The 23,219-nt window shown below is 37.5% G+C and overlaps 4 protein-coding genes and 1 non-coding gene across 6 annotated transcripts; 1 reads left to right on the top strand and 4 right to left on the bottom strand.

The window, feature by feature from the left end:
- Positions 1-1,314: 1,314 nt before the first annotated feature.
- Positions 1,315-1,401, top strand: TRNAM-CAU. The gene is given in 2 exon segments: positions 1,315-1,352; positions 1,366-1,401. It is a non-coding gene; the product is annotated as a tRNA-Met (tRNA).
- Positions 1,402-3,055: 1,654 nt separating this feature from the next.
- Positions 3,056-5,894, bottom strand: LOC121745353 (root phototropism protein 3-like). The gene is made up of 4 exons (XM_042139220.1): positions 5,370-5,894; positions 5,183-5,252; positions 3,839-5,119; positions 3,056-3,761 (listed from the first exon to the last, which is right to left on the bottom strand). The coding sequence occupies exons 1-4, from the start codon at positions 5,462-5,464 to the stop codon at positions 3,231-3,233; spliced, it is 1,977 nt and encodes a 658-aa protein (XP_041995154.1). The 5' UTR covers positions 5,465-5,894; the 3' UTR covers positions 3,056-3,230.
- Positions 5,895-7,523: 1,629 nt separating this feature from the next.
- LOC121743012 (serine/threonine-protein kinase PEPKR2-like) lies at positions 7,524-12,472 on the bottom strand. Of its 2 annotated transcripts, none has more exons than XM_042136185.1 (4): positions 12,306-12,472; positions 10,948-11,855; positions 9,225-9,521; positions 7,524-8,120 (listed from the first exon to the last, which is right to left on the bottom strand). In XM_042136185.1, the coding sequence occupies exons 2-4, from the start codon at positions 11,690-11,692 to the stop codon at positions 7,768-7,770; spliced, it is 1,395 nt and encodes a 464-aa protein (XP_041992119.1). In that variant the 5' UTR covers positions 11,693-11,855; positions 12,306-12,472; the 3' UTR covers positions 7,524-7,767. The 2 variants fall into 2 exon arrangements, with proteins under 2 accessions (XP_041992119.1, XP_041992118.1); XM_042136184.1 differs by lacking the exon at positions 12,306-12,472 and adding an exon at positions 11,986-12,296.
- Positions 12,473-13,925: 1,453 nt separating this feature from the next.
- On the bottom strand, positions 13,926-16,950 carry LOC121745141 (dicarboxylate transporter 2.1, chloroplastic-like). Its single transcript, XM_042138932.1, has 3 exons — positions 15,785-16,950; positions 15,226-15,674; positions 13,926-14,191 (listed from the first exon to the last, which is right to left on the bottom strand). Exons 1-3 carry the CDS (start codon positions 16,906-16,908, stop codon positions 14,076-14,078), a joined length of 1,689 nt encoding a protein of 562 aa, XP_041994866.1. The 5' UTR covers positions 16,909-16,950; the 3' UTR covers positions 13,926-14,075.
- A 143-nt stretch (positions 16,951-17,093) lies between these two features.
- Positions 17,094-20,717, bottom strand: LOC121745142 (BRAP2 RING ZnF UBP domain-containing protein 1-like). The gene is made up of 11 exons (XM_042138933.1): positions 20,245-20,717; positions 20,026-20,134; positions 19,835-19,949; positions 19,540-19,637; positions 18,877-18,983; positions 18,504-18,750; positions 18,218-18,271; positions 17,978-18,121; positions 17,816-17,880; positions 17,517-17,571; positions 17,094-17,432 (listed from the first exon to the last, which is right to left on the bottom strand). The coding sequence occupies exons 1-11, from the start codon at positions 20,529-20,531 to the stop codon at positions 17,274-17,276; spliced, it is 1,440 nt and encodes a 479-aa protein (XP_041994867.1). The 5' UTR covers positions 20,532-20,717; the 3' UTR covers positions 17,094-17,273.
- Between the last annotated feature and the right edge of the window lie 2,502 nt (positions 20,718-23,219).

Below are 23,219 nucleotides of genomic sequence, written 5' to 3'. Positions count from 1 at the left end.
GTGTGATCGTGTGTGATACTATTTTAATCGGATTGGAGCACAAAATCAGGTCAATTTGTGCACAAAGTCTATGATGATGCAGAGTAGTTCAACAAATGGTCGGATAGTTAAAGAGAATTAATGGTGTTTACTAATAATTACTAAAAGTTCATAAAAAAATAGATTGAAAATGACTGCCACAAGTTATCATATTCATCACACCTTTGATCTATGGAGGTAGTTATTGACCTAATGAACCAATTCTCAACTCTCAAGGGAAAATTAATTCCCAACCATAACATCACAGCTGAGGCCATCATTAAGATTCTGGAATTTAATAATTTAATTACCATTAGTTATATCTTGAATCATGATTGCATTTATTAAATGTAACTAATTCCATTTTATACAGCATGAGAGTAGAAAATTCTTTCTACTTTCCATTGGTTAAAAAATGTGGGAGTTGTATAAATTGAAGGGCTTTATTAAGAAAATTGGTGGTTCAATCTAAATATCAAAATGAGAGGGACAATTTCTATAAAAAAAGCTACTAACTTAGAGGATTGTTTTGCACACTTTTACTCTTATATTAGGTTTTTTTCTTTCAAATTTTAGTTTTCTTGCATCATGGGTTTTTAGTTGCTGGCAATAGAAAGTTGAGACTTGGAACAACCACTTTCACTATGTTTTCAAATTCCAACCAACTAAAATTGTGCTGAATATAAATTATCTTATTTGCTGGTCCATCATCTTAATTATCAGTAGAATGTATCTAATCATGTCATGATTTAGGTATGAATTATCAATAATTACTATAACTAATATCACTAACACAGAATTCCACCAAAATCTTACTAATGCGAAAATAAAATCTTTAAATGATGTTTTAATATCAAGCAAATCCAAGATATCATGATTTTAGGACTTTGATATATTTTGCTTTTGCCACTTAAACTCCGTTTCTATGAATTCAAATCTAGCCAAAAACCCATTTAATCTATACAGTTATGCTTATATTCTGAACACCTGTTATCTATTCTGATCATTATTATGTTACTGACACTAAACTCATATATAGAGTTATTTTGTCAGACAAAGATTTGTCATATAATCCAAATCATCTGTGTAAACAATGAAATCTTTTGTGACAATTATCTTCATATTGTCAGAGGGTGCCATATAATCCAAATTGCATGTGTTTCTTCCTCAGTTTATGCCCTGTTTTCCAAGACAAAATTATCTTCAATGATACCCTCTGACAAATTTAGATAAAACATAAAATATCCTGTTACACCTCAATAAAGTAAATATATAAATATCCTCGTAATTTTCAAAGGGGTGGTGGCGCAGTTGGCTAGCGCGTAGGTCTCATAGCTAAGTTGAGTTATCCTGAGGTCGAGAGTTCGACCCTCTCTCACCCCAAAATAATTTTTCATCTCTTTTTTTAGTACTAACATAAGTATAAATGTCTAAATTTCTAATATAAATATATAGTTAATACATATATTTCCTGATTTTGAACTCAATTATATTAATATATGTAATACTACAGCATATCTCTGTTTAATTCAAGAAGACATGACATTCTTATTACGTAAAATAATTTCTAATGATTTTGTCACATGATTGTATATTTTTTGCTTGAAGCTACAGATAGTGTACATTGATTGAAAACAAATTAACGCTTTATAGTTTCCACGTATATCTTCTCCATCCATTTAATAATTATAGATGGAAATCAATGATTAGTATGTATTATTAAATATTTGATTTTTATCTTCCAGGTAATTATTGCACCAATATTTGAGTAATCAGTGCAGGCCAAGTGTAAGTGAGTATGTCGGTATTTGTGAATGTAATAAGTATTTCTAATTAAATTCAAGTATAATATAAGTTGTGCTTTGATTTATTATTGTATAATCTGGTATATACATATATGGTATTGTAAATGTTTTAATTATTTATACTTAACTCTGTGAAAAGTGAGAAACCTATATGATCTAATTTGTAGTACTACTTTTATGTTGGTTGATTTCATGTACTATGATTTCTCTTTTTTCTACCCCGCACTATATCTTTGTACATCTTAATCTAGAGTCTTCATAGTATTAATTTTTAGGTGAAGTACAATCACTCAAGAACAAAAAAAACGTACACAATAAAGATAGTATCATCCGAAATCCAATTAGATTCACACATTGATAAATCCCAAAGTAGCAAAATTGTTCCTAGTGGATTGTATCATGCCAAGTCTACTTTAGGACTCAAAAAGCCAATGTTGACATGATAACCACACACATTTCTAATTTTTATTTACAAAGAATTAGTAAAATCCCTACTTCCTGCATCCACTTAATAGTGAATGATATAAGTTTTAATGCAAAATTTGTTAAAGATATTGACAATGAAAATGAATGAAGTAGTATATTAGTAGAAATTGAGATACAAATTTGATGCACCACGTATCATATTATTCAGTGGCTAGCTACAACTTTCACATTAATCAAACTCATGAGATTGCAATCATGAATCTTTGTTCATGGTGATCACATGCAGCAAGACTCTTGCAATACAACATGAACAAAGACTCATGAGTTTAGTCCCATCTTTGATCAAATCAAGTAAAAAATGATAGCTAGTCATTGTATAATATAATATAATATAATATAATATAATATGATATGTGGTGCATGAATTTATTACGGTGTGTGAATGTGTGATTAATGTTTAAAATAGCTGTACTTATATAGTAAAATCAATTTGTAAATATTCCTCAACTTGTTACATCGATTAATTGTGTTCCCCACTCTATGTCACGAGTCTATATTTTTGTGTTTCAAGACATGATTTGAAGTGGGGTGTCTCATCATGCTTGTAATGCCAATTCAACTGAGAAATAATACTACATCAAACCACCAAACAAATTATGCAAAATTTTCAACACCTAAATCTTGAATATTCTATAGGATTTTGTGCAATATGTAGCACTAATAAGGAATATTCATATGGTAGATCCCTCATTTATAGCAAGCTATTCTTAGTCTCGTATCGTGATCATGGTTTCAACAATTAGCAATAGGACTTTTGATTGTGTGACAATTTCATATACTAAAAATGTTATTGAATAACAACGAAAATCATGTCAATATTGCATCTTCCTCTAAACAGAAACCAAATGTAGAAAAACAAAAACAGCACAATTAGTCATATGTTATGCTAAATGAAGATAAAATTAGAAGGAAAATTGCAATTCAAGAAATGGAATTTCTCCACCTTCTAGGAGTCTTTCTAGTGTGATCAGCAGTTGCAACTTGTGATCCAGTGTCATTGGCTTCTGTCATCTTAGTAAACTTGCTGAGTTTCTTCCAACCCGAGGTCCACGCCGACGTCTGCTTAGGCTTCGCCAGCTTGTTGAGTTCGCGCTGCAACGCCTCCATCTCGTTCTGAAGCTCCAAATACTTGGCCTTCACACTCTCCACCTCGAACTTGAGAGTGTTGATGTCCTTCTTCGCCGTTGTCCATCCTTCTTGGAACGATTGCGGAGTCCCCTCTAGCAGTGTCTTCCGGTTCGGCACCATGGGCTGGTACTGCGACTCCCCGCCTTCCTTGAGCGCGACCGCGTTGCTTATCTTCATCTGCTCGGAGAAGAGGACCTGCACCACCACCCTCAGAGGGAGGCGCTCGTTCTGAGCAGCGTGCATGCACGCGTCCATGGATAGCTTCTGGCACTCCATCACGCGGCACAACCTCTTCCTCTCGTGCTCTGTTAGCGTTGGATGCGCCTGCGTTTTATTAGGTTAGATTTTACGAAAACTAGATACAGTATCGTTTATTAATTAAGTACTATTAGCTATGTTACCTTAAGATAAGAGTCAACGGCTCTGTAGAGTCCATCATCACAAGTTCTTGCTGACTCAGGTAGTGCCTCAGCAAGAACCTGGAATTTAGTCAGGGACAAGTTCCTGTCCCTGGCCACTTCTGTCAGATAACTGTCTACTAGTCTGGCAACCCTCATCTTGCCATTCAGATGGCTCCCTCTCTGGGACCCGCCGTCGTACATCTTCAAGTCCGATGAGGGATGTCTCGTCGGACTCGAACCCTCCGACTGCTCTTGCACTAGAAAATGCTCGAGGAGCCTCTGAACGAGATCGACATCGTAGATAGTCTCCTTCGTGTTGAAACAAGGGATGAGAAGATCCGACAAGGTCGCATGTTCGAACTGCATCCCGACACGCTTCTCCAGCTCCGTCACCAGAGCCGGAGCCACTTTGAGCATGTTGGCCATCCTCAGCAGCCTCAGCAGGAAACTGCAGGAAACGCAGTCTCTCTGCTGAGGTATAATGCTGATTAGGCTTTCCACGATCATTCTCTGATCCTTAGCCTGGATTGAGGTCGGGAACTCCTGGTTCCCGGCCACGATCACATGTAAGTTGCCGCCGCCGCCCTTCCAGGCTGCATTACTGATGCTGCTTATACTGCAGCCTTCATCAGAGGGGGCAGTTGCAGCCGTTCCCTCTGCCAGACCGGGCAGCCATTTGCTCCCGTAGTGGACTATGGCTGACCCGATCAACTCGTACCGCATCCCTTTCACTTTGATCGCGGTCACGACGCGGACAAAGTGATCGATGCGGAGAATCGAGACGTCCTCGAACCACCAGTCCGGCGGCACGTGGGCTCCTCCCCGGCTAGGGCTGGACTCGTTCGAGGACGATCTCGGCTTTCCGGTGTACTGCCACCGGATCCCCTTGGGATTCGCGCACGCTTTCCACGCAATAGACTCACTACACCTCCGAACAATCTGGAGATTCTCCGCCCACGGCGAAAGATTCTCGCAGCTTTTTAGTACAACGATGGAATCTCTCCATGAGGATAAGACAACGTAGCTTAAAAAGGCTTCGGTTTTGAAAATCAGATTCCCTTCCTCCAAATCCTCCGTCATCTCAAGGAACTCAGCGGCGCAACGGAGGCCGGAGATGTTGGTGGCCGTGAGATTGACGGCGACGCCGTAGCAGAACTTCGCCGCCAGCTCGAATGCGTCGGCGCCGCCGGGGAGATCGTCGAGGCATAACTTGTTTATCTCGGCGTCGCGGGATTCGTATATGATTCTGTTCATCTTCGCGCATCGCGAGAGGAGAGGAAACTAGAGAAGTTGTTTCGATTAGTTACGATGAATCAATCGAAAAAGAAGCCATGAATTAACTACCTTGTGTAAATGGAAGGTGATGTCGCCAATCTGAACCAAGAAATCGCTGGGGATATCGGTGGAAACAAACCTATGTATGAATCAAAGATTGCATATTTAAAACTACGGATCAAAGATAGCATTTTTAAAACTGGGTTATCGAAAAACCAAGAAAAAGATGAAGGAAAAGGGGAGTTATGATACATACCATGAGTGGCCTCTTTGGTGGAAGCCATCGGTGTGAAGGCCGTTTTTGGCGGTTGAGATAGGTGATCCGGTGTCATAATCGCCGGACTCCCACATGTCGGAATTGGACAGAGATGAAAGTAGGTGCAGTGGTGAGTGAGGAATAATCTCACATGGGGAAGATTGGTTTTATCTCATAATTGTCGGATTTGGGGTGAGTATGGGGCAGAGTTAAATTAAACCAATGGTTTTGGATGTATTCACTAATTGTGATATTCTGTTAAAACAGACAGTAATGCATCTTGTTTTCTTTAAAGGGTAACTTTCCTGTACACACTCTGAGTGAAGAAGAACATTCAGTTGGATTGTGTGGATGGAGTTGATCAGTGTGCAAGAACATTCATCTATAGCAATAAGAGATGGTGATGATGATGAGAGTTAAAAGCAGTAGGTGAGTTGTATTAATGCAGGATGATGTATTTTTTTTAAGTTTTTTGTATGGTTTTTTGAAGTTCAAGAGAGGCCCCCCCCTCCCCCAAAAAATAGTGATGTTTTGTTTTTGTTGTCGCCCTCTCTCTGTCTCCACTCTTAATGAACATGAGCATGTGTTGCGATTTTGGGAAGCAAATGGCCTGTGGAAATATATTTGATGATTTTTATACTAGTTTTTTGTTGTAGAATGATATGACTCTTGAAAATTTTGATGTGGAGATTTTCTATTTTACTATTTTGAGTTTGAACTGTATCTATGATTTTCTTTTTCTTTTTTACTCTCTAATCTATAAATTTTGTCAGATCATGTATGGATTTTAATAAATGTAATAAAAAATAAGTTAAAAAAATTAGTAGAATGTGTATCCCACTTTTATATACTCCATTTGTTCTATAGTAGTAGAGTCATTTTGTCATTTTTGTACGTTCCATAATAGTCATTTCTTTTTTTAGTAAAAATCAACACATCTATTCTCACTTACTTTTCCATTTCTCTTACTTTATTCTCTCGACTTTTTCTTCTTTCCGACTAATTATCTTTTATTTAATTACACACTTTTTTCTTAATCTTCGTGCCAGAAAGAAATGTCTCCACTATTATAGAACGAATGAGGTATTAGTTTTATAATAAGATGTAAGTGAAAATGAGTTTGTGGAATATAAGTATACTAGTAAAAGTGGTAAAAAGTGAACTGACAAATTTTATGGGAATGACGAATGAAAAAATGTAATAAACTTTCTGGTACGTTGAGAGTAATGAATTAGGAATTGTAATGTTTTGATACTAAATTCCCAAATTATAGAATTCTTAGGGACAAGTAGATTTTGTGAAATGGGTCCTTACCTTAGTCCAATTTTTGGAATGGTCTTTTCGATGTGTTCATGAAGACTCTTAAGCATTAAATATGATTGGGATCTCTATCTCCTAACAGCTGTATCAATCATCAATTCGAAATTTCATTTTTCTTGTTTAATCATTTATTTTATTTTAGAGACACATCGTGGAATTAATAAAATGAATCATTTAATTCTAATATATCTGATAACGAATTATTAAGAGCCTGCAGATGGATAAACTTGAGTGGTATGCACTCATGACCATCATTATTTATTTATTGGGTTGATTTATTCTACTCAAATATCTTCAGTAATAGATATGGTAATAACAAGATTAATTATGGATGGACTCTCTCTCCACAGTGGCGGCAACAAAGGTAGAGATAAGATGGGCCATGACCCATCTGTGATAGGCCCACTTCTACTTAAGACTCATTTCGTAATTACAATTACAATTACAATTACAATTACAATTTTAGAATCTTGTTTTTAATACCATTTAGAACCAAGAAAGTATAATCTCTGTACATAAATTGCATTTAAAAAAGGGAGAGATCTAAGTTGAAATGGCCCACTTATTTATGTTGACAGTGTAATGCCCCAATCTTGCCTGTCTACACTTGATCAATTGTTACGATATTGCCAAAACGTGGCTTGCTTTTTCTATTTACAGTCCAAATTTGTAGTCTAGTCCAATTCAATAATTCCCGGGGCAGTTTGAAATGAAAACTTGTTGGAGTTTTCACATAAAAAATTGTCAATTTAGACAGAAGAAATAGAAGACCCCGTGTATTAGTGCACCATTTTAAACAGTAGAATTAAAATATGAGTTTGGAGTGAACCAGTGTAGCCAAACGTGGCCTTCCAAAAAAAACTCAATATATCAGTGGGTTAAATGGAGGTAGAATTTACAGGATTCTGGTTACCAGATAATCGATCAGTTCTTGTTATTCGTAGTTATTTATACATGAGAAATTAGGTCACCAGTCTCCAACAATGAGTGATATATCCATCTTGTTAGGTTCAAGCAAGCCACCATAAGTTATTTCCATCCCAGCAACATTTAAAACTCCGAGACGTTTCAGCGATGATCAGAATGCTGTACAGAGGTTACTGGTTTTGATGTTAGAGGAGCATTCCTGTTGGATTGGCCTCGAGGGGCTGCAGATCCGGCTTCGTTTTGGCTCAGATATACGTACGCGTGAAATAGCCACAGCTAGTATATCCACCAGCCCTGTGTCTTCTTCCTCACACGAACGACTAGAGGCTGGAGTAGGGGTAGAGTCATCACTGAGACTGTCTTCGTATACGTTCCTTTTTCTCTCCGACTCTGGCCCATGAGTAATAGTTAGCTGCCTTAATGTCAATCTTACTAACTTCTTCTTTGGATCAAGGCTTCGCACCTTTAACGACGGTTCAGTGTAGAAAGAAATCCAAGGATGTCCTTGAGAAGCAAATATCAAGAAAATTAATATCATAGGTTGAACTAAAATTGCAATTCATAAGGATGCAGCTCTAATATTTGTTTCAAAGTAAAATCAGCTACATTTCAACTGCAAACTACAAGCAAACACATGGGTAATTCTAAGAGAAGTTTAGCATACAATGCATGAGCAAAACATAAAAAGAAATGTAGATTTCAATTTGACTTTCACCAGCTGAAAGGAAGTGAGCCTACATATACTCAGAGCAGTTAATGAAAATACTGTAGATGACTCATATCCTCCAAAATGCTAACTAAAACGCACTACTGTATGATGTCTTCCCCCAAAACACAAGCAACAGATACAGGAAAAGAATACTTGTATAGAGTGTACAGTAAGAGTCTAGTGCTCGACAAAACACATGGTATAGACAAATAACACATCTGAAATACTATTGAAATTAAATAACTAAGCAACTTGTTTTGGAGTCTGCCAAAATTGTAGAAGTGCCATAATAAGATGACTAACTTATTGAAGGCAAAAAGATATGTGGATGATAAGGGCCATGTCCCAACCTCCCATCTGATCATATAATTGTAGTCTACCATCCATAAGGTTTGGCCTAAGAAATTGGATTATTTGACCAAACCTCACTTTGTTGTTCGGAAACAACACTACCCAAAAGATGAGAAAAACAAGTGAGATAAGCCAAACTGGAGAAGAAAAAGACAAAACAGAATAAACCCAAAAGAAAAAGGGAAATAAATGAGATGCTTGGGTATCTGTGTGCTAAAAATATGAGAGTTAAGCCTCTTGAGTCAATCTGATGGCACTTAATCAAGCACCTGTATAGATCACAACTCTCATTATTCAAAATTTCTAAATTAGCTTCAATTATATACTCCACTAGAGAGACAGCTGCACTGTCAGTGCTGGCAAATTACATACAACTGGCATTTGAAGTACCCATGCAGTTACGCTGCACATGCACAAAAGCTAAAGGTGGACGAGATGCATAAATAGATACCAATGTCATTTTTGGATAACAAAATTATTTTAACAAAAACCTCAACATAGAGTATTAAATCAACTCCTGGTAAAGCAAAAAACAGCAGAGAACTTACTTAAAACCGCATCAGCTGTAAGCCTTGTTGAGATATTCCTTGTTAGCATCTTTGATAGCAGATCACGAGCAGGCTGTGACACAGATTCCCAAGCACCACCCACAAAATCTAACTTATCTTTCTTGATAGCCTCAAACACGGTGTCCAATGAATCGCCTTTAAATGGAAGCACACCAATCAAAAGTGCATGGAGAAGGACACCAGCACTCCAAATATCCACTTTCTCCGAGTAATTACCAACCAAAACCTCAGGAGCAACATAAGCAGGACTTCCAACGATACCAGTCAGGTGCTGACCTGCAGCATAAGGAAACTAGGATATAAGCAACGGAACAATGGTGCATTTGTTCCAATTATTAAAGTGTTATTCCCAAATCCCAACCAGCACTTTGTAGTGTTTCTCCAGCTGAGTATCACCCTACTTCAAACACAGGTAAATAGTTTTCAGTTGACTCTTATGACTTGTAATTAAATATTACTACTCCAATGTAGGTGCAAGCAATTCACCATATGATTAAGTTATAATCACAATGTATATTTCAGACTTTCCATGTCAATTGTCAACACACTCATATACTCCTATGACCCTGTTAAGGACAACCATAAAACAAGGAAGCAAACAGAATACATAAAATTGCAGCATGTGATAGTCAGTAGGAGAATGCCCATAGGAAGCAGTGTTGTCAAAATGGCGCCCGGGTCGCTCGGGTCGCCCGGGTCGCCCGGGTCGAGACCGTCACCGCCCCAACATGGGTGGGTTGATCGAGGTACGGGGTCGCCGCCGGGTCGCCCGGGTCGAGAGGGTCGCCTGGGTCGAGAGGGTCGCCGCCGGGTCGAGATACAGGTAATTCCTAGACCTTTATTCTCTGAATCTTTTCCTTTTTAATGCTGATTTGTTTTTACTAAAATAAACATAAGTATAAAAGTAAAAACTTACCTAAAAGTCTGCTGATTTTCTCAAATCTTTCACACTTTTGCTCTGACTTTCACTAATCTCATCAGGAGCACACGTTTTTCTCCTCTCTAATCTCAGCAGTGTGCTCCTCTCTAATCTCAGTCTTTTTTCCTCAAATCTCTCACACTTATATTCTGACTGCACACGTTTTTTCCTCAAATCTCTCACACTTATATTCTGATTTTCAAAAATCTCTCACACTTATATTCTGACTGCACACGTTTTTATCTATATATATGCATGAACACCATCAAACTTTTCAAACCCTAAATTCATCCTCTTCATTCCTAAACAAATATACAGAGCCACCCTTCATCTATTCCTTCCTTTGTTTAATCAAGGTATTGTTCTAACTTTCATCTTCTTTTTGAATTTTGTGTGCAGATTAGTGGGTCTCTCGACCCAGTCGACTCGTCGACCCGCGACCCGAATTTTCACCTTATCGACCCGGTGCGACCCTCGACCCTAACAACACTGATAGGAAGTAAGAATCAATTTTTCAAATCTGCTGACTACAATTCTGAGACCATCACAGCAAAAGGTTATAAACAAAAATGTAAATATCAAATCAAAGACACAGGTTACTGAATGGTAAAAGCAGTTTCTTCACAAAAATGAAAACAAACGTGCATATTATATTCCAGAAGGCCATTAAAACTGACTTTGAGATGTGATCAAGATTAAATAACATCATAATCACATGCACATTATGAACATAAAAGCAGTATTCCATAACAGAGGGAAATATATCAGGTTATGTTGTAATACCATCTAAAATCCTCACAGCTAATCCAAAGTCCGCAAGCTTCATCTGTCCAGAGGTGGTGAGCAGGATATTCTCAGGCTTTATATCCCGGTGAACTACACCCATCTCATGACAGTACCGAACAGCTAACATCAATTCCTTAATTATATGAGCTGCCTTCTGCTCGGAGTAGAGGCCTTCTCTAGCCATCTGATCAAGCAACCGCCCCTCAGAGCAAAGTTCCATCACTAGATAAAAAGATTCAGCATCTTCATATACTGCCTTCAGAGTCACGACGCCTGGATGCCCAGACAGATGCTGCATTATCTCCACCTCCCGGTGCACAATCTCCTCCCCTTTCTTCAGAGTCTTGCACGCAAACTCCTCCCCAGTTGCCCTGCTCCGACACAACACCACTGACCCAAACTTCCCTTTCCCTAGAGTTTTATCCAGTTCATACACTTGATCGATCTTCTTCTTTCTGCCCAACCGTGTTGCTGTATCGATACAGCCAATTTTTCTCTTAAGACCTCTGCCTGAAAACTCCACATGAGCAGTTCCACATGCAGGGGCAGTTGAAACACCATTAACAACTTTTCTCCTCGAATCAAGATTTTTTGGGATTACAACCTCCTTGCACTTCTTTTTCCTTCTCGAATAATCTTCCAGCGACAAATGTGGCCAAAGAACTGTCAATCGAGCCTGATCGTCAAAATCGTTTTCACAGGCCCTCGCGACTCCCTTCCTCTTCTTCCCCAAGCACTCCATTGTTAAACAAACAATCCACAGTTATGGTCTTCCCAGAGCTTCAGAAATCATAGACGACCTAATTAAACTAACGTTTGCCTTCTTTCTTCCTCCAGAGAATCAAGACAAACCTAATCCACTCAAGTACCAATTAAGGAATAATAACTCCAACCTCGATCAAAACCTGTTTTTTAGCAGGTGGGATCGTATCAAAACGTAGCAATAGTATAAGGGACAAATCCCAGAATCAAACGCAAATAGCACAAAAACAATTTCATAGAAAATAAAACCAAAGAAGACCCAGCATTCCGTACCTTCAAACACACAATGCTTCCCGCATTCTCCTACAATAATGCGGAAAAACAAATCCTAGACGGACTTCAATTCAATTCGGAAAAACACATGATCATCGCAGGGATAAAACCCTAAAAAAATATGACATAAACCCTAACCCGGAATGGCAGAAACAGAAATAAGATAAAAAGGAGTAACTAATTAAAACATGGAAACTGCGAATATTGCGGCAAATAGGTAGCATTGATTGAGAGAATTAGAGAGAGAAAGCAACGGAAGAAGAGAAGAGACTTCAACGAAGAGGAAAAGGGGGATGTTTGGTCTAACCGAGTCTACTTACTCAGTCATACGCGACGCCCAATAAAACTGCTCTTTTTCGCGCGAATCTACTTGATCTGACGGTGGGGACACGCACTCGCCATTGATGCTAACGGAGATCTGCTTTTTGATACTGGTTGGTTACTTGCACTTTATTTGCTTCAGCAATCGAATTTTGTTACAAGTCTTCAAATTCTTAATTGGGTAGTGATAAATCTTAATTTACTTGGATTTATATAGATGTAGTTTGTGAAATATGATTTGTACAGTTGTCCTTTTTTTCCTAATAAGTACAGTATATGTACATATATATGCTTTTTCTATATCCAATTTACTTCTAGTATGAATATATATACATATATTTTCGATATCCAATTCCCTTATACTACTATAAATAATTACTACTAACAGCGACAAATATTCTACTAACACATTCCATTCATATTTTATTATGAAAATAGTAATGGGTATCTACTACTCTATTTAGTTGTCTTGGTCAATAATTTCATAACTTTTTAATTGAAATATAAAACTGCAACCCTTTAATTTGTTGTTTTTATCCGGTGATGACCAAAACTAATGGAGTACTTCTTTTCGCCCACAATAAGAGTTACATTTTTCCATTTTGGTCTGTCTCACGATAAAAGTCACAGATCACTTTTCACTATAAATAGTAAGTAGGTCTCACATTCTACTAATTCACTTCACTCACATTTTATAGTAAAACTAATATAAAAAAGCGAATCATATATTCCACTAATTTTTTTAGCCCACTATTATATTTTTCTTAAAATCTGTGTTCATGACAAAAATACTCCTATGGTTGGATAAGGACAATATAATATCAGAAAAATTAAATAGGATAGGATAACAAAATCATGTACTCCTATATCATGGAGTAGTGTATTTTAATCAACAAAATCAAATACTACTAGTATAACAGATAATAATAGTAAATTGGATAGTTATTTGCTTACGGATAGATTATATGTTTCCAAGAAAACATTATATTGTTCTTTAACTTTTCTTATTATCGAATGGGATGTGTTGACATCCAATAAAATAATAAAAATATACTACAATCTTGTAGTAATAGATAATTAATGTAATAAGATAAAGATATGGATCTCACGCCAAGATAGGTGGATTTATATTTGTATCATGAATGATACGTTCATGCGTTATTTGTCACCTTTTAATTAGGACTACATGAATATCCGATACGTCACGAAATTAATATGAACTCGATAATTTCAAGTTTAAGTTCAACTAATTCGTTAAAATAATATTCCCAAGAGATTTCGTTGTTTTAAGCTAGTTGAGTCACTTCCTTTTTCGGCAAATACTTATTTCTCTTTCTCTTTCATACTTTTCTCTCTATTTTAACCTTTAATACATCAATTTTTTTTAAATCTTATGCCCAAAAGAAATGGCCCAACTACCTTGGGATGAGGAAGTAATAATAATAATAAAAATATTTGAAATTTGGAGAAAAAAGAAATCTGACCAAATTTCGAAGAAATAATAATAAAAATATTTGAAATTTGGAGTAAAAAGAAATCTGACCAAATTTCAATCAATTGAGTCATTCGAAAACTAGTAAATAGTCCACATTCAACAGAAAAACTTGAAACAAAAAAAATTGCAGTTCAAGGGTTATAGTATAGCTAATGTAATGCACATTATCTTTTACAATATTTACACATGTTGCATCAATAGAAACCATTTAGAGATGTTGTGAAGCATTACAATCTCACCTCAACTTATAAATATATCTTCTTCTATTTCAATATTAATATAGCCCCAATAATTTCCACCACACTGCCCCTACACCTCCCCATATCACTAAATTGACAATGGCCATGATGAATCCCAACCTGAATACATCTGGTAGATCCATGTATCCAGCTGCACGAATTTTAATATACTAAATAAGTACAATAAAAGAAAGAAAGAGAAAATTAGTTAAAGCTTGTTAGTATATAGTGAAGAAAATTAGTTAAAGCTTGTTAGTATATAGTGAGACTCAACGTCATTGTGAAGAAAATTAGTTAAAGCTTGTTAGTATATAGTGAGACTCAACGTCATTGTGATTTGTAATGTAAAAGTTTCCAAAGATAAAGTTGACTAATTCTAATGAAATGGATCAAAATAGCAAAAGTGAACTGTTTTTTTAAGGGAAGAGTTGTACTCCCTCCGTCCACTATTAGAAGTCTTATTTCTTGGTGGCTTGGGTTTTAAGTAAGGCTGGGGAAAAATATCGGTCTTATCGTACCGAAAAAATATCGAAAATACCAAATTTTTGGTAAACCGAAAAATTTCGGTAAGGTAACGGTATGGATTTTCAAATACCGCGGTATACCGCTGCATACCGAAATTCGGTATATACCGTAAATTAAGGTATATACCACAAAAATATAAACACAATTATATATAAAATATATTTTATATATTTTTAAATTATAAAATCTATTGTGAAATGTAAATATAATTATATTTTATTTATTTTTAAAATTATAAAATATAAATAATATTCTAAAAACTCTAATTTTCTATTTTAATTGATGTTGAAAGTCAGGTATACCGAACTTCGGTATGGTATACCGAAAATGAGGTACGGTATCGGTATGGAAATTCGTCATACCGAAAATAAGGTATACCGAAGTTCGGTATACCGAAAACTTTGGTAAGGTAAAGGTATGATTTTTTCGCATACCGTATTTACGGTAAGGTATACGGTTTGGTGGTTTCGGTAAGGTATACCGTACCTACCCACCCCTAGTTTTAAGAAATGTTAAGAAAAGTGGGTGGAGAAAAGTTAGTGGAATATCGGTCTCGCTTATATATATTAGTTTTAAAAATGAACCGTGACTCCTGACGGACTAAAATGAAAAACCGGACTTCTGTTCGCGGACAGAGGAAGTAGTGAAGAAACAAATTACCTCCAAAATAAACAGCAGCCTGGCCGCTGCTGTAATGCGTCAAAGCGCCAAACAAGCTGGTGTTGTAAGCAAGCGCCAACGCCGAGAGGCTGCCGGGCACCCCGGAGGCCAAGTGCATGCCAAGAAATGCGGCGTACAGCGCCCCGACATGGCCCGTCTGGCTGGCAAACATGTAGTGTATGGAGAAGTAGGTCAGCTGAAGGAGGACGAGCTCGAGCGGCCAGCTCAGTGACAGCGACACCAACGACACGGACACGTAGTTCGACATCCAGGTCACGATGCCGAGCGCGCTCAGCTGCTCGGACATCCCCACCACAACTGCGAACCAAGCGAACGTGTCCCAAGCCGACTTCTCGCTCAAGCAGTCGTCCCATTCCAGCACGCCCATTAGCAGCAGTATTGACAGTCCGAGCATTGCAGCCACCACGTTGGTGATGCCGATGGCGTCCCTGTAGATGATGATGATGACGACGACGATTGAATCTCAGTGGTGGATCCAGAACAAATTTTTGCTCTCTTAAACATAAAGACTAGCAATGGTAGTGTGATTACGACTTACCCGAAAACCCAAAGGGAAACGGCGAGGAGCATTGTGACGATCATGATGAGTTCGTTCGTCGTGAGGGGTCCCATGAGGTGTAGTTTCTGTGCAGCGATGGCGGGGGCGTCTGGCGTTTCTTTGATTTCCGGTGGACAGAGGTTGTATAGTATGAACGGCGTTGATAGAAGCGATACGAATGCAGGTAAACTAGCAGCTTCGAACCAAGAAAGCCATGGATTCGAGATTGCAACTCCGAGTTCCTCTGCTAGTTTCAGACATAGTAGGTTTTGAGCAGCTGCAGTCAGGAACAGAGCACTCGAGTTACCTGATGCCTGAAACTGCGTGTGGACTAGAAAGGAGCCAAGTTTCTTCATGGAAGGCTCTCCCGGGAAGCTTCCCGCCGAGAGGGACAGCGACTGGATGATGGGCAGGAAGACGCCGCCTGCTCGGGCGGTGGTGCTTGGCATCGCGGGAGCGATCAAGGCCTCGCTCAGAGTCAGTCCGTAGGAGAGGCCGAGGGTGCTCTTTCCCAGCCACTTGACGAAGTACATGGCGGTGCGGTCGCCAAGGCCCGTCTTCACGAAGCTACGGGCGAAGAAGAAAGAGATTGTGATCAGCCAGATTACCTCGTTCGTGAAGGCGGAGAAGGCCGCGTGGAAGGGGAGGGTGTCGGTGAGGACAGCCGTGGTGAGGCCGAGGAAGGCCCACGCGCCGACGGGGAGAGGGCTGAGGACGAGGCCGGCGATGGTGGAGAGGAATATGGAGAGGAGCTGCCATGCTTGGGGAGTGAGTTCGGAGGGTCTTGGGACGAGGAAGTAGAGAATGGCACCTATGGCAAGTGAGATTGTTAATGGGATCGGTTTGGCGCCTTGTTGAGGTGGAGGCGGGGATGGTGGTGGCAGTGGAGGTGGCGGTGGTGGTGGTGGTGATGGAGCAGGAGCTGCGGTGGAGGAGGAGGAGGAGAGGGGGGATGCGATGGATTTCTTCCGAGTTTTGTGGAGGGGGAGGGATTTCTTGTGGTTGTAATGGAAGACAAGGACAGAGGTGTAGCCAGCAGAGTGGCGGCAAACGATGGGAGAGAGGGAGAGGCGGAAGGAGGCGGCGGGCCAAGGAGAGAAAAGGCGGGCGAAGGTAACCTCCATTGTTGCTGCAAGGAAAGAGAAACTCTACATCAATGGAGCAGTGTGTGGAGAACACAGAGGCTGTGATAGTGAAAGCACAGGAACTTGTGGACAATTTTTATATTTGTCTTCTTTTTGTTTGACATTTTTTCAACGTTGTTTGATATAATGAAGAAAAAAAAAGAGAGAGTAAAGGCGCCACACGCTTATTACTGATATCACTGATTTCATTTACAAATAAAAATCTTGAAGGTCTTCTTCCATCATAAGTACAGTAACTAATAAAGTTTCGAATCAATTTACAAAAGGCATTGAGCACGTATCTTAGCATCTCCTTCTCCAGCTGATACATCATAAACAAGCAGAAACATGATGCTGCCAAAAAATTAATTCCGTCTTCGGCCGATCTTTGTGCGCCTTTTGCCATTGCCAGATGATGACGGGTTTGGTTCTACAGGCAAAAGGGTCCCTCCTTTGAGGCTATCTGAGTCTCCCGTGCTTGTGACCATTTTCTGGGCTTCCAAGAAAACTTTTAGGTCTCTTATCTGCAGCATGACGATGTAATTTAACGTAGGCCCAAAAGACGTGGATACAGTTAAGCACAATATGGTACAGTAAAACAGATGTACCTGTTCTTGCAGATCTAAAATATGTTCATCCTTCGACTTGAGGCGTGATTTTTCCCTTCAGAAATTAAATTTTGAGACGAACATGTTAAAATGGCAAATGAGGAGCAATACATTTTGCATTCATGTATGTTGAGATCATAGACGAAAAAATTGTGCAAGTGAAGACTGAGGTTCAAGGACCAGGAGTCTAGGACACAGTCTGCCTAAAAAACGCAACAAGATGAACTCGAGGAGTGCATATGCATATTGCTATAAGGTATAAGCAATGATAAAATATATAGATGGAGAAACTCTGTTACCTTTCTTCAATTTCCTTATACGTATTCTGTAGCAATACTTGTTTCTTCACAAGCTCTTGATTCATCTAAGGCAGTGACAAAAAAGATGTCATCAGACAATTTCCAATTGAACTGAAAATAAGATTTAGTATGTAAAGCGTAATTGATGGGATTGAAGTTTACAGTTGAAACAGCTCTCTGTTCCTCTGCATATTTTTCCCATTTGTATTCAAGTTCAAGTGTTTTTGAAAATATCGCCTTGTCCACGGCTGTTTTTATTGAGCTCTCTTTTCCACTTTTCGCTTCAGCAAGCAATTTTTCATATTGCTGGCAGACAACATAAGGTAAAATGGTAAGTACTACATAAAAAACATGCAAATTGATTTGCATCTCTAACTTCTTCTTTTAAGGGTTACTAGATACCTGTCTCTGCTCATCCAGTTGCATTGCAAGAAGATGGTTGTACTCGTCCAAAATCTATTGCCAAAGAAACAAAGAAATGACACAAGTCAATCTCTGAAAACCGAGACTCTCTTTTGATATTCTAGTTGACTCTACCTGACTAAACAGGATAAGGCAACTACTAACTAGGTCTTATAACTCGTACTACCAAATAACTAGAAGCTAAGGAAACCCCAGTTTTTAAGCTTAGATCATATCCACGGTCACAAATAAAATTGTACAACGTCATTAAAATAGGTGGAAGTACCCCTTCAATTTTACTGCTGAAGAGGGCACCAGCCAATCCTTCATCTTCACTATATCCACATGTTCCGCATTCTTCAACTGAAGTGCACTGTGAATTTACGGCAACTGATTTCACACCAGCTTTTGAGTGATTCAACCTATGAACATATTTATCCCCAACATAATCCCAGATTTGTTGCTTTTCCAAGTCGAGAGAAAAATGGTGGTGCTTATCACTCCAATGCTCACTAGCATGACCTTGTTCGTATCTGTATAAACAAAACTACGTAGTGAGTAATTTGACATCATTTCATAAGAGCAAGATCAATGAAACCCACATAATTATAGAGGTTCTGGCTCTTAAAATGAATTGTCTGAACCCCATAATAAATTACCTTCCACATCCTAACAAACCACAGATCAAACAGATCCAAAGGTTCTCGAAAGTTCCACATATAGCACAGGCTGGCCTTTCATCTTGTTGTTGACAAAGTCGACATACCTGTGAGAGAAGACACAGAGAACAAGCATATCCTGAGCTTCACTGCTTCAGAAGAGAAGATATATAAAATCAAATGCAAAATATCTGAAAAAAAAAACATGTCAATGGGCTGATGACCATGACAGTTGACTGCATTTGAATTTAAATATCAATAATTTGCCCCGTATATCAGTGTTTGTCAATAGCTTCATGAAGGATTCAGCCTTTTCACTGCATAATGCATCTGGAACTAGTATATCATAAGAGGTGCTAACATTTTTTATTTTCCTATTTTTGATATTGAATGATAACATAGGACCTAAAGAAGTCATGAAATGCAATTATTCAAACAGGTCTAAATCTAATGCTTCTGAAGTGTAATGGCCATAAACTCAGAGCTAGAAACTGCCAGTAGATTGATCTGAACATTCTAAGCATGAAAGTCGATATTCAGTACTCTTTTGAGATGCATAGTCAGATATGCGAACCATGTTCTTAATATGAATACATACACATCTTACCAGGTGAGCAGAAAAAGTAACAAAAGGTACAATACTGAAATAGGTGAATAACTGACCGTGCAAGACAAGTACGTCCACTTCGAGACACAAGAACAATGAAAAGAGTGGTCACACAACGTGCTCTGTATTCCACTAGTATCCGGGTCCAATCTCTCTAATATTTTCATTATAAAAGAATACACCATCGTGAGATTATGTCAATCCGACAAAGACAAGTAGTAGCTTAGATGCAAAATCATGTGGCCTTCACAGGACGACACAAGCTATAGAAGAACATATGAAAGCACAAACAAATGCTTGTAGAAAATCTAAACAACAAATTCAATCTTTCAGGTTAGCGAAGTGACTGACCAAGGCAAACAGGACACGAGGGCAGTTCTGTATAATCCAGTGGAGGTATATTAGCAATCTCTGCAGAGTCGGTGTACTCGACAGATTGAGCAAAATATATATGGCAAACCTCAACCTGAAAGTATTACACCACCCAACAATTAGGAAGTGATGATTACGACAAGTGAACGAGTAAGTATCATTGTTAATACCTCGGTTGGCTTAAATCTTTTGCCATTATAACTACAATAGAACCCATCAGCTGACATCCGATCTTCTAATTTGATCAAAACACTGTACCTATCCTCCATAGCATCATTTCTAGCAGAAACAAAAATATGATCACACAACATAACAAATTACCAAGTCCATTGATAAACTAGATAATCAAACAGCACATCAAATTGGAGGTTGTGCGAGAAATTCCTTACCTTAAAAAGAGGATTTCTTTGAAGTGAGGGACCTCTTTTCCGCAGAAGAGGAGGAAATCATCTACAGACAAATAATTGGGAACGGCAACTACAAATACCAGGGTGGTACGGGCGCTTACATTAGCGATGGTGATGGGCGGGGCAGAGCCGGATGGCAGCTGGCGGAAGAGGTGGGGGACGCCCATCAGTTGGGCAGGCCTCAGATCATCGTTCAGGTGGGCGGCGGAAGTCAAGGCGGTGTGGAGCGGTTGAGGGAAATCGACGGTGTGGATTTTGAGGGTAAACATTTTCTTCCAATACACTCTGATTCAGAAATTATAGCAAGGTTTTGGTTAAAGATTGAATGAGAAATTAGGGTTCAATAAAATCTTGGGGGATTTTGGGGATTGGTGGTGTTTTTGGAGATTCCGATGACAATTGACAAATGATCAGTTGCTGGCAAGTTTGCCCTGACATAGTCACATAGTAGAGGCGAAATGCGAAATAAAATTTTAATTGTTTTTTATGACTAATAATTTTTTTTGTATCTTTAAATAATACTACTAGTAATGATTAAAATAACAGTAATAATAATATAAAATAGTTATATATATATATATAATCATTGAAGTACTTACATCAAATTAATTATTAAATTTAATCTTATTTCAAATGAATTTTGAATTTGTATATTGCATCATTTAAAAATTTATTTTATTTAATTTTACTAATTTTATCATATGTGGCAAAGTAATATACTCTCATAAGATTTCTTTTAAAGCCTGGTTATTTCAAATATTTACTGCATTACCGATTATTTTTGAAATGGATACTAGTTATTTTAATAAAAAAATTTGGTCAAAATCTAATCAATTCCACAAAATTTGAAGAGAAAAATATTAAACTATGAAAATTCAATTTTTATCCGTTGTCCCATGCACGTACAAAACGAGTACTTGGTGATACTCAAAACAATATTGCTTAATTCGAAAACATATTTTTTTATCTTATTTCCATTTTCTATTATATTGTTTAATTAAATAGAGAAAACATTCACTAGATTACTGTTACACTGACCTTATTAATGGTTAACGAAGACCTTATCTATGGTTCGTAATCATAGATAGCTTTTTCCTATCTATATAGTTTTCTTTTTGTTGTGCTTTAACTTTTACCTTTCTTTTTTTTGCCATTTCCCTAAAAGGCTAAAAATATGTTTGATACTGAAGATATCTTTCTTGTGATCCTTTTTAGTTCATACTTGTATACAAAAAACCTTTCATCGTGGGCTCGTTTGTTTGAGTCCACACTTACCTTCCCAAACCTAAGAGCATCCACAACGGAGAGCACACCGCTATCCGTCCGTCCGTTCCAGCGGCACGACACCGCTGTCCGCCGTTGCGCTCTTGCCGCTGGCACGACGCTGCTCTTAGCTAAGAGCACGTCCGTGCCAGCTACCAGGGTGACGTGGCATGTTTCTATTGGTCGTTGGCATTTTCTTTTCTTTTTTCTTTTTTTAAAAAAATTAAAAATAATACCAAAAATTAAAAATATATATATATTTTTGGATTCCCAAAAATATACCGATTTTATTACCATTTTTTTGATTTTTTTTTTTAAATTAAAAAAAAAATTAATACCAAAATCATCTATAAATACACATATTCATTATTCATTTGGGCGAAATTCGGCCACGAGTAGTGGGTTTTTTTAATTTTATGAATTTAATTATGTAATTTAAATTTTTAAGACTTTAATGAAGAAAATTTTAATTTTTAGGATTTTAATTATGTAATTTTTAATTTTTTGTAATTTGTAATATTATTCCGGTTATTTTTAATGCATTTTAATATTGTGGAAATATTTTTATTTAAATTGAATAATAGAATGGAAGAGCACGGATGTGGGTGTTGTGCTCTTGCCTAAGAGCACGGAGTAAAAGTGAGTCCGAGCCCACATCCGTGCTCGTTGGCAAGAGCATGAATTTGGATGCTCTAACAAACTCAAATGAAATACTCCATGCATCCCATAATAATTGTCACTATTTTCCATTTCGGTCTGTCCTATAATAATTGTAGTACTTCATTTTTACTATAGATTTTTACTATAATTGGTAAGTAGGTCTCACATTCCACTAGCTCACCTCACTCGCATTTTATTATAAAATTAATATTAAAAAAATGAGTCTCACATTCTACTAACTTTTCTAACCAACTTTTGTTTATATTTCTTAAAATTTGTGCTCACAATAAGAGTGACAATTATTATGAGATGGAGTGAGTAAAAGTATAAAACAACTACATAAATTGGCCAACTGCAACATAAACTTGAATAAACTTGAATGCGTTTGGACATGACACTCTAAGCATTATTAAGTTCGAAATACATCAATTGGGCAAATATAACATAATAGTATTGAATAAATTTAAATGTTTTTGGAGATGACACTTAAGTCTAACAAACCATGATTAAGTTGGAAGATACTCAGTTGGGCAAATGCAACATAAAATTGAATAAACTTAAAAGCTATGCGGACGTGACACAAAGTTGGAAGATACAAGAATTGGGTAAATGTAACATAAAATTAAATAAACTTAAATGTATTAGGGCATGGCACTTTAACCCAACAAACATTATGAAGTTGGAAGATACATCGATTTGACTGATATGGAAAATGAAATGATTTTCTATGTTTATAAAGAAAGTATTTTGTAGAAAATGCCTTGTGGCATTGGCAATGCCACATCTGAATTAGGTGGAATAATTCAATCCCAAGCTTTGGTAGTAGGTAGGAATGGATGAGGACCAAGCCATGGAAATTGGAAGATTACAGATATTGTGTATATCTTTAATAAGTTGACATTTCTGAAATAATTATAAAAAAAAATATAAAGTGCGTGAATCATAGACGTTTCCATCCAATTAGCACAGAAGGATCAAATCTTGGTCTAACATAGCAACTTAGGATCTCCTAGTTGATTCTAATTTGATTAACA

The sequence above is a fragment of the Salvia splendens genome, chromosome 8, assembly GCF_004379255.2.
Source record: "Salvia splendens isolate huo1 chromosome 8, SspV2, whole genome shotgun sequence".
Classification (NCBI taxonomy): Eukaryota; Viridiplantae; Streptophyta; class Magnoliopsida; order Lamiales; family Lamiaceae; genus Salvia; species Salvia splendens.
This window is presented reverse-complemented; position numbering and strand designations above follow the sequence as displayed.

Excerpts from the sequence above, each read along its gene's own strand:
- LOC121745142 (XM_042138933.1), bottom strand. The coding sequence starts at position 20,531 with ATGTTTACCCTCAAAATCCACACCGTCGATTTCCCTCAACCGCTCCAC. Across the intron at positions 18,751-18,876 it reads GGTTTGTTAGGATGTGGAAG|ATACGAACAAGGTCATGCTA; the intron begins GTAATTTATTAT and ends TTGTTTATACAG. Across the intron at positions 17,881-17,977 it reads AACAGAGAGCTGTTTCAACT|ATGAATCAAGAGCTTGTGAA; the intron begins GTAAACTTCAAT and ends TCACTGCCTTAG.
- LOC121743012 (XM_042136185.1), bottom strand. The coding sequence starts at position 11,692 with ATGGAGTGCTTGGGGAAGAAGAGGAAGGGAGTCGCGAGGGCCTGTGAA. Across the intron at positions 9,522-10,947 it reads AGCTGTGAGGATTTTAGATG|GTCAGCACCTGACTGGTATC; the intron begins GTATTACAACAT and ends CTTATGCTGCAG. Across the intron at positions 8,121-9,224 it reads TACAGCTGATGCGGTTTTAA|GACATCCTTGGATTTCTTTC; the intron begins GTAAGTTCTCTG and ends TTGCTTCTCAAG.
- LOC121745353 (XM_042139220.1), bottom strand. The coding sequence starts at position 5,464 with ATGTGGGAGTCCGGCGATTATGACACCGGATCACCTATCTCAACCGCC. Across the intron at positions 5,253-5,369 it reads CACCAAAGAGGCCACTCATG|GTTTGTTTCCACCGATATCC; the intron begins GTATGTATCATA and ends ATTCATACATAG. Across the intron at positions 3,762-3,838 it reads CCGTTGACTCTTATCTTAAG|GCGCATCCAACGCTAACAGA; the intron begins GTAACATAGCTA and ends AATAAAACGCAG.
- LOC121745141 (XM_042138932.1), bottom strand. The coding sequence starts at position 16,908 with ATGGAGGTTACCTTCGCCCGCCTTTTCTCTCCTTGGCCCGCCGCCTCC. Across the intron at positions 15,675-15,784 it reads GTTTCCCTTTGGGTTTTCGG|GGACGCCATCGGCATCACCA; the intron begins GTAAGTCGTAAT and ends CATCATCTACAG. Across the intron at positions 14,192-15,225 it reads GGCTGCTGTTTATTTTGGAG|CTGGATACATGGATCTACCA; the intron begins GTAATTTGTTTC and ends AAATTCGTGCAG.